General features: G+C 56.3%; 1 protein-coding gene across 1 annotated transcript in view; it reads right to left on the minus strand.

Moving 5' to 3' along the window:
• PMEPA1 (prostate transmembrane protein, androgen induced 1) overlaps positions 1-4,919 on the minus strand; it is a 58,420-nt gene extending 53,501 nt beyond the window's left edge. The window contains exons 1-3 of the mRNA XM_029917976.1: positions 4,872-4,919; positions 4,371-4,543; positions 633-706 (exon numbers count right to left, since the gene is read on the minus strand). Coding sequence (XP_029773836.1) covers positions 633-706; positions 4,371-4,543; positions 4,872-4,919 — 295 coding nt within the window. The remainder of the gene's footprint in view (positions 1-632; positions 707-4,370; positions 4,544-4,871) is intronic.
• Between the last annotated feature and the right edge of the window lie 4,821 nt (positions 4,920-9,740).

The following is a 9,740-nucleotide window of genomic DNA, read 5'->3' on the forward strand; positions in this document are numbered from 1 at the left end:
GGCAGCCCCGGGGGCGTCGGCAGTGCCCGCGGGTGGCGTCCGGGAAATGGGCTGGCAGCCGGGGCGCGCTCTGCCGCCTGGGCTGAGCCTCTGCCGCTGGCTTCCCGCAGCCGAGCGCCTCCGCCGCCGCCGCCGCCTCCTCCTCATTCAAGTCCAAGGAGATCGGGTTTCGCTCCGAGACCGCGGTCGGAGGCAGGCAGACGGTCTGACGTCAGCGCTAGACGGGGCTGCCGGTTCCCACCGCGCGGGGGCCGGGGAGGGGGCGCGCGCTGCGCCAATCCCCGCCGAGGTTCCCCCGCACCCCCCTCCCCGGGCCGCGGGGCGGGGTGACAGAGAAGGGGGCGGGCTCTTAAAGGGCCAGAGCGAGGCGGCCCGCGTAGAGCCGGGACCAGCGGGACGGAGGAGGGGCGTAGCGTCCCCGCCCCTTCTGGGGTCAGTTTGGAACACCCGCCCAGCACGCGCTCCGTCTCAGGCTCGCCCCCGCCCGTTGCGGTTGCGTTCTGGGTCCCCGGGGCTGTTGACCCGGGTTTAGGAGAAGCCTGCCCCCTACCCCGGCCGCCACAAAGAGGTCCCTAAGATTCAGGGTAGGAGAACTGGAGAAGATGGGGGAGGTCCCCCTGATCGCCCGTTACCTAATTCGCTAGAAACTCTCCGCCTCCAGGTCTGCAGCCCCACGAGGCCGCTAGCCTCCGGCGCCCCGAGCGCACTTTAGCCCGACCCCAAGGCGGTCGACTGGGTAAGACTGGAATTCGCGTAGACACGCCCCGGACTGCCCGGAGAAACGCCCGGGAGTCCTTGTCATGTAAATACGTGTCGGGGACTTGTGTAATGTCCCAGCCCGCAGGCCCCGGGGCGAATCCACTCCCATTGTCTGCTGCCCGAGGGGCCACCGGCTGGGGTGGGGGGGGCGCCTCCGGAGTTCAAAGACGGGGGGAGGAAGTGCGGGGGTGTACTTTTATTTCATTAAGTTTTAATTACACGAGTGCTACAAGAGCACATTCTCCTGGTTAAAAAGATATTAAAATATTACGTCAGAGGCCCTCTCCCTGGCACGTCCCCAAACTCTCCACAATTTGGTGTGTCCTCTCTGAGACCGCTGCCTAAAATCTCGTATTTTCCATCCACTCGGGGAGCGCCTACCTCGTGCCAGAAACTTACCAAATATTAACTCAACCCGATACCTACTCCTCGAGGCAGAACTGCTTGTCCCCACTGAACAGGCGTGGGAACGGGCCTGGGGAGTTGGTCGCTTCAGACTACAGGACCCTGGGCTCCAGTCTCACACAAGCCAGGTCCCTGGGGGCTCTGCACCCCACCCCCCACTTATTTTTCTCCTTCTTTAAATTTCCACATATCCCTGCAATTGCTGGAGTTTAGTAATGAGCAGAGGCTCCTTTTGCCCTGGGCCAGGGTAGGAAGGGTGTTTAAAAATTATTATTTCCTTTTAAATAGACGGTAACCAACCCAGAGATTTGCAGAACTTGGAGAAAGCCAGCCCAGGAAGTGGGTGACAGCCCTCTGGGCAGTTGGTCACAGTGATGTCCTTTGTTCTCGTTAGAGGCTGGCAGAAAAGTTTTTCTGGAAGATTCAAGCCTAGGGGTGATTGGGGGTTTCTGGGTTTATGGAGGAGTCCACGGGTGCCCCGCACCAGGGGAGGGGCAAAGGCACTGACCAGCCTTTGGGAAGAGAAGCCCGCTCTCAGAGCTCTGCCCAACCCCGAGGACCAGGAGGTGGGCAGTGCTCAGGGCCCGAATGGGGGGCGCCCTGGCCACGGGCTGGACAGCCTCAGCTCCTTCCTTGAGGAGGGATGGATTTCGCCGGCAGGTCTTATTGCAATTTGTCTTCTTTGTTTTTACTGGACTTGTTTTGACCGTCAGCACGGGGCCCAGTGTGGGTCTTGAACCCACGAACCGTGAGATCATGGCCTGAGCCAGAGTCGGACGCTCAACCGACTGAGCCGCCCAGTTGCCCCATTGCTACAGTTTGGCTTCTGCGGCTTGGAGGAAAGGCTGGAGGGTCCTGATCATTGCTTGAGGGACCCTAAATATATAGAATGGGCTTGGGGACAACCATGGGTCCCTCTCATCTCCTGGCCCAGAGACCACTGTCATGGCCGTCCCTTTCAGCTGTTCCTTCTCTTCACTCAGTTAACAAACTCTGAGGGGCTCCAGCCCCAGGTGCTGAGGATTCGGGCCGGAACCACCCGGTCCTCTCAGCTGCTCCCAGATGCTCTGGGCTCTCGGGCGGAGAGAAATCAGGGCACTCTGATGGTCTTGGAAGTGAAGCAGCATTTACACAACCGAGGCTGAGCCACCCGCCGGCAAAAATAACCAGTGAATTCAACTGATAAAAAAAAACAACAGCAACAACCTACCTGCACGGTTGACCTCTGCTTGACCGTCCTGGGACAGCAGAGCTGGCCACATTCGCTGAGCGCCGACAGTGTGACCTCGCTGTCCTAATGGCGGCCCCGGAACTGCTTAGTGGTCTGTGTCCTGGTTCCAGAAGTGGGGAGTCAGGCCTGGTGGTCACAACGGCCATCTCCAAAGATGAGTGGGACCCATGACCTTGGCAAGGACCTTCACCGCTACTGCCTCCGTTTCCTCCTCTGCAAAATGGCCCCCTGAACGGTGTCGCTGGCGGGGGTGACAGGAATGGCGGGGTGGTGACCTGAAAGTGTGTAAGAGGTGGAATGTGTGCTAGTGGTTAGATGATGCAGTCCTCGAGGCAACCAGGAGAGAAGGAGCCAGCACCGGTTTATTTTCCTGTTTACGGTGCGGGGGAGGATTCCCTGGGAAGGCTTCACCCCACGATCGGGCCCTTGGCTAACGTGGGTAGTAGGAAAGGACGGAATTGCTTTGGAAGGACCATAAACTTGAGAGAACCCACACTCATGGGTCTTTGTGTGTGCCTGGGGCTGCCAGATAAACGGGCATTTCAGAAAAACCACAGGCATGTTTAGTATAAGTAAACCCTGTTCAGTATTTGGGATATACTTATACTAAAAATGTTTATGTCGCTTATCTGAAAGTCAAATTTAACTGCACGTCATGGGTTTTTATTCGCTAAATCTGGCTGCCCTTGTGTGCGAGGCATGGCGGCACAGGGAACTCAGCGAGGAGGATGACAGTGCCCACTGCCAGGCCAGGCACAGGGAGAAGAGATCAGAGCTCACTGAATCTGTCCAGGGTCACGCAGACGGCCGAGGCGTGAATGGTGCAGTGTAGGAAGACATCCTCCGGAGTGTGGGCACTGGAGGGTGGACCGAATCCGCTGGACAAGCTGGAGTCTGTGGCAGCGAGGCTGTAAGTCAAGGAAAGAAATTTCCTTCATTCATTCAGCAAATATTGGGCTCCGGTTCAGTGCCAGGCTGTTTGCTGGGTACCAGGCACAGGGCCACAAACAAAACACGGTCCCCACCCTCCGGGCACCTGGGTGGCTCAGTCAGTTAAGCATCTGACTCTCGGTTTTCCGCTCAGATCGTGATCTCTGGCTTTGTGAGATTGAGCCCTGCATCAGGCTCTGTGCTGATAGTGCAGAGCCCACTTGGGATTCTCTCTCTCTCCCTCTCCTTCTGCCTTTCCTCTCTCTCTCTCTCTCTCACTCTCTCTCTCAAAATAAATAAATAAGCTTCAAAAAAAAATCTGCACCTTCATGCAACAAGGGGGGAGGGCGTCACACAGATTAGGGCCCGAGAGGCTATAGACTCACCAACAAGCTCAGAGTTAGAGGCCAGGCTGGTGATCAGGGAAGCCCACCCTGAGGAGGTGGCATTTCATTCAACTCATAGCTACTGAGCATCTTTCTAGAGCCAGGTACAAACAAACCCTTTTTCTCCGGGGGCTCGTATTCTTGTAGGCAAAACAGACAACAAAGGTGGAAATGCAGAAGTCTGGGGATGGTTTCAGAGAGGCACTGGGTGCAAAGCTGGAAAGAATACAGAGGGACTCGATCTGGATGCGGCTGGAGCCCAAGAAGGGGCCTCTCTGGGCAGGAGGGACAGCGCGGCCGGAGTCCCAGGTCGGGAGCAGCAGGTGCCCAGCCCGGTTCAGGTGTGGGATTGTGAAATGGGTGTACGTCCTAGAGTGACCGGCCAGACGGACTGCCTCCAGACAGGACAGTGCTACTGTCCGCCCTGAGCGGGGCTGGGTCACCGCCACGGGGGCTCTTTGGAGAGAAAAGGTCTGTCTGCCCCACTAAGGAGGGCTTGCAGGGAGTGACAGGACCCTGCTGGCTGGGCTTGAGTCCACGCCAGCTTCACAAGGTGACCCGTGTAGGTCCCGGGGGTCCTCTCTCACAAGGGTCCCAAGCTGGGGTTAATGCTCTGCTCTCACTGTCTTGAAGTTCTTAATAATTAATAATTTCCAAACAAGGGGCCCTGCGTCTCCTGCAGCTGCGTGGGGGCCAGACCCGCCTCGGCAGCCAGTCGGGAAGCCGGGAAGGCCGGCGTGGGTTTGGGCTGGGCCGAGGGCGGCCGGCCGTGTCCCGACTGTGTCCGCCGGGCATTGTGCAAAGTGGCTGAGTCAACAAACGGCCTGGGCCGCTGCGGGCAGTGGGGACACGGCAGAGTGCAGCGGGTCCGGCCCTGCCCCTCATCTCCCGTCACCCCAGCCCTGCCGCACCCACCTGCCTCTTCAGAAGTTGCCCTGGGCAGCTCGGCCAGCCCCCTTTGGAAATGCCTTCCAGCCGGGTTCACTTCTCCCCGAATCCTCTGTGTGGATTCCTCTGCCTTCCAACATTGCCGGTTTAGCATCTTTGGAGCTGGTGTTTTACCACTTCCGGGGACTTGTGTTGTGTCCAGACACCGACAGAACATGTGTTTATCAGGCACAGGCTGGGAACCGGGCCCTGTTCTCGTCTCTCGTAGTCACCCGGTTAACCACTCTGCAGGTAGACGTCAGGATCTCCAGTGAGCTCATCGGGTCTCTACAACAGCCCTAGGAGGTCCAAGCTAACCTCGTTATTCCCATTTGACAGATGGGAACACGGAGGCTTGGGGGCCCACAGACGAGGCGGGGGAGGATGTGCATATGGGTACTTCGGGCCCCCGAGCCCACGGGCCTCAGCGTATGGTGCCCCTGTCCTCTGTCCTTACCACCTCTGCCTGGGCTCCCCACCTCCACCCATGGGCCTTGGCAGCACCCTTCCCTGGGCTTCCTGGGGCCCCCATTGGCTCTGTCTCCCCTGGAAGATGAAGAGGAGCTGACTTTTGCAGGGAGCAGGAGGCAGAAGGTCGCCGGGGAGGGGGGTGGTGAAGACCAAACTCCGAGAGGCCCCTGTGGGCGTCTGTGGCCAAAAGGCTGCGTGGGTGACCTTGGCACATTGTTTCCCCGTGCTGAGCCTGCACCTGACCCCTAAGTGGGGGGTGGACACAGTACTTCACAGCGAGGGGCGGTGTGTGCGCGTCAAGTCCTCAGCACAGTGACTGGCGGCAGCAGACCCATGTGGTGGCACGTTCCCGGCCTGTCTCTACTCGTGGGGCATCTCTGGGGAGACGGTTCAGCCATCTTGTTCCCAGATGCACCCCCGGCGGGCAAACGACCAGGGTCCGGCCTGCAGTGGGCACTCTGTGGGTGGATGGCAGCCACACATAATCACATGCAGGTCACCCTCAGGGCTGCCTGTGCTGCTTGCTGGTGATTCTCTCTTCCCCCCTCCCCCACGCCCGCACCTCTCACTGCCAGTCCCCTGGAGGCTCAGCTAATGACCAACCTCTAGCCAAGGAGCCGGAAGCCAGAAGCCTGGCCAGTGCCCACCAAGGAGAACAACCAGAAAGAACCAGAAGTCAACCATAAAGATGCAGTGGGGTGTAGACTGTGTGCCGCGGGTGTGTGGATGCATGTGTGTGGTTCATACATGTGTGGGGTGTATCCTGGTGCACCCCCGTGCTGGGGGGCATGGGTATGCGTACGCCGTGTGTTTTGTTGGTTGTGCTGTGCGTAGTTAGATATTGATAAGGAGCGCAGCTGAAGAAGCTGCCTGCTCCGGTCATAGGTGCACCCCCACTGGGGCAGACATCTCTTTCCTCCAGTCCACTTTCTTATTTCCGACAGGGACCTGGGGTCTACAGAGAAGACGGGGCTTTGGGACAAGGCGGGGAGATGAAGGGTGGGCAGAAGGAAAGGGCAGAAGGAAACATTAGAGCCAAATCCCATCTTCTGGCAGGTGGGGAAATCGAGGCCCAGATGAGGACCACACTTGGCCAAGTCAAGCTGCTGGTAAAATGCACAGGGGTGGGGGGGGAAGGGGGGATGGGGGGGTGGGGGGGAGCTGGGAGCCTGTTCCTGACCCCTGGCTCCAGTCTTGCAGGGTCTTTGGGTACCGTAAATAACATAATATGCAGACCTCTCGCACAGGCTGAGAGAAGACTCAACTCATTCAGACATATTCAACTCATGTCTGAAACGCTCCCAGGAAGAACTGTGCGTCATTCCAGCTGGTGTTACCGGCCCGACACGCCCGAGAAGACATGGTCCGTGTCTCTGTTCTCGTGAAGGAGAAGTTCTGCGTGAGGAGCGATTAATAATGTAAAACTGTGATTCTCGGTGGCCTAGAAGGCACTTGGGGGCCAGGCTGGGCTGCCGCACTCTGGGGCTGGATTTGAGGGGAGGCTGATGGGAGGGAGCTGGGTGTGTGCACGGGCTGCGGTGGCCGGGTGTGTCCCGGGGACTGAGGGAGGGCTGGCTGGCTCGCTGGCAGCGCACCTGCTACACACAGACTACCGCATATGACAGCGGGGGGGGCCCACGGTGACAGGTCAGGCTGGGCTCTGCCATCACAGACTTTGCCCTCTGGGGAGCTCGCTTATCCATTGACCTCTTCCCCAAACATTGAATTCTGCGTGCCCCAAACTGAGGCCAAACAAACACCTAGTTCTACCATCATGTTCTTGATTGGGGAAGTTAATTTCTGACCCCGGGCCTCAGTTTCCTCATCTTTAAAATGGAGAGCACTGGGCCACCTGCGTGGCTCAGTCAGTTGAGCTTCCAACTTTGGCTTGGGTCACAATCTCACGGTTCGTGGGTTCGAGCCCCCTTGAGCTCTCTGCTGTCTGTGTGGAGCCTGCTTTGGATCCACTGTCCCCCTCTTTCCTGCCCTCCCCGATTCATGCTCTCTCTCTGTCTCTCTCTCTCTCTCAAAAATAAATATTTAAATAAATAAATAAAATGGAGATCACAAAGGTACTCAGAGCTACTGGGGAGATTGGATGGGAAATGTGAGGCCACAGGGCACAGGGCGTGGACAAGAATCAGCCCTTGAGAAGCGTGTTATTACCGCAGGCTCTGGGCTCTGGGAGCTCCCAGTCTCCAGGAAATATAAGCGAGCCCCAGAATTACCTTCTTCCCTTTGGCAAAGTTACCCCCAGTGAAATTTCTCGTGACTCGTAGTTGCTTTCTTCAGTGTCTCTCACTTCAGCTGGACTGTGCCCTGTGTGTCCTCCGTGTCTGGTTCTGTGACAGATGCTCCGATGTCCCTGGGGCCTCTAGGACACCAGACAAGCACTGTTGGAATCCAGAGGAATGGGGCGTCATGTGGCTCCAGCTGTCTCCGCCAGGCAGTGGCCCCCATCAGTTAACACACGTAATACATATCCACTGAATGAATGAATGCAAAACAATTTTGCAGTATGTCTTAGGGCCTGAAGGTATGGGTTTCATCAGCCTCTAGTTCCATTTTAGGAACACATTTTAAAGAAACCATCGCAGAACTGATTCTTTAGGAAAAGAATATTGATTCCATCTTCATTTTTAGTAAGAAGTGAAACTAAAGAGAAAAGGGGGGATTCGTTTAATAGGATAAAAGAAGGTCAAAGAAAAAGCGTTCGTTACAATGTTTTCAAAGATTATTTGATGGTGACTTGAAAAGTCATTTATAAAATAAATGTGAAAATAGGCTGCAGAACGGCATCGCAATTTTCCACAAACGAAATGAGGTCCTTAGAAGAAAGACTGGAATGCTAGATGCCAGAATGTTAACAGTGGTTAGCTTTGTGGAATGGATTAAACGAAGTTTACATAATTCTTACATTGTTTGCTGTGTTTTCTACAACGATCGTTAATTAAAAAAAATTTTGGGGGGGTTACTTCAGAGCCCCTGAAGCAACACGCGCGGCTCCTTTAACTCAGAGTCAAGCCGCGGAGGAGGCGGGCGCCAGGCAAGGGGCCGCCCAAAGTGACACAGCGGACGGGCCAATCCGAAGTTCGGATTCCGGGAGCTGGCATTCGATTGGACACGAGTGAGGGCGGCGTCGCCCAATGGCGGAGGAGGGGCAGGAGCCTGGCTGCCGCGTGGGTTTTAAATCCACGTGGTGAGCGGAGGGTGGGGCGGCCCCCGGGGACTCGGGTCTTGCCCCCCAGGGGCGAGTACGGGTGCCACCGTCCATGCTTCCTGGGCCCCGGGCCGGGCGCACAGCCTCGCCCCGCCCCTGCTGCAGCAGCAGGGACCTTGTAGGGTGTTGTGCCTGTGCAGTGGCATGCATCCCTTCCAAGGACGTTTACTGAGCATCTACTCAGTGCCAGGCCGATGGCGTGGGGTAGAACCCACGAGAAGCACGCTGTTGAGTGCCACGCTTCTCTCCGTGTAACCACGGGCTCTGCTCCATCGTAGCCCCTCCTCTGTCTCCTCGACAAGGACTTGAGCTCCACAGGGGAAGGGGAAACCGGGCAGGTATCCTGTGCCTCGTGGAGGACACCGGGACTTCGGTTCAATATGCACGTGTTGAATAATTGTTTCAAAGACCAATTCTTAGCTCAGTGGTTGAATTTGATAGATGGTAATAACCTTTCATGTGATAAAGAATCAGTTCAGGGGTGCCTCCCTGGCTCAGTAGTTAAGCGGCTGCTCTTAATTTCTCCTCAGGTCACTATCTCATGGTTCTTGAGATCAAGTTCCAGGTTGGACCCGAGCTGACAGCATGGAGGCTGCTTGGAATTCTGTCTCTCTCTCTCTCTCTCTCTCTCTCTCTCTCCCTGCACTGTCCCCTCCACGTGTGCGCGCTCTCTCTCTCCCTCTCTCTCTCTCTCACTCAAAAAATGACAGTTAAGGATGAGTAGATGTTTATCATGTGCAAGGAGTTCTGAGGACCTCAACCATATAACCTAATATTCACAAAATTACATCTCTAACTTAATATTTATAAAATGACCAATCTCTTCTAATTGAATTTTCACACACACGCACAAATTAGTTTCTATCACTATTCCCGTTTTACAGGCATGAAAACTGAGGCAGAGGGAGGCCAGGTCATTTTGCCAAGATCTTGTGGCTAGGACATCATGGGGTTAGATTCCAGCCAGGTCTGCCTGTCTTCAGAGGCCTTGATCGTTTTTTAAAAATATTTTATTTATTATTAAGACAGAAACAAAGCATGAGCGGGGGAGGGGCACAGAGAGAGGGAGACACAGAATCCGAAGCAGGCTCCAGGCTCTGAGCTGTCAGCACAGAGCCTGACATGGGGCTCGAACTCACAAACCTCGAGATCATGACCTGATCTGAAGTCAGACGCTTAACCGGCTAAGCCACCCAGGTGCCCCCAGAGGCCTTGATCTTACCCGGTGCCCCATTCCAATATTTACCCAGTACTCAGCCTTTTTTCCCCTAGGAAAATCCTCCTAAGTCAGGCCTAAGCTCCTGGGGAGGGAGAGACGAGGGAGGGAGTAGAACTGGCTGGGTGAGGCCACGGCCCTGTGAGCAAGGGCCCTGCCACCCACCAAGTGCCCAGCTCTGGGCACCAGGTGAGG

This window comes from Suricata suricatta, chromosome 12, assembly GCF_006229205.1.
Source record: "Suricata suricatta isolate VVHF042 chromosome 12, meerkat_22Aug2017_6uvM2_HiC, whole genome shotgun sequence".
Classification (NCBI taxonomy): domain Eukaryota; kingdom Metazoa; phylum Chordata; class Mammalia; order Carnivora; family Herpestidae; genus Suricata; species Suricata suricatta.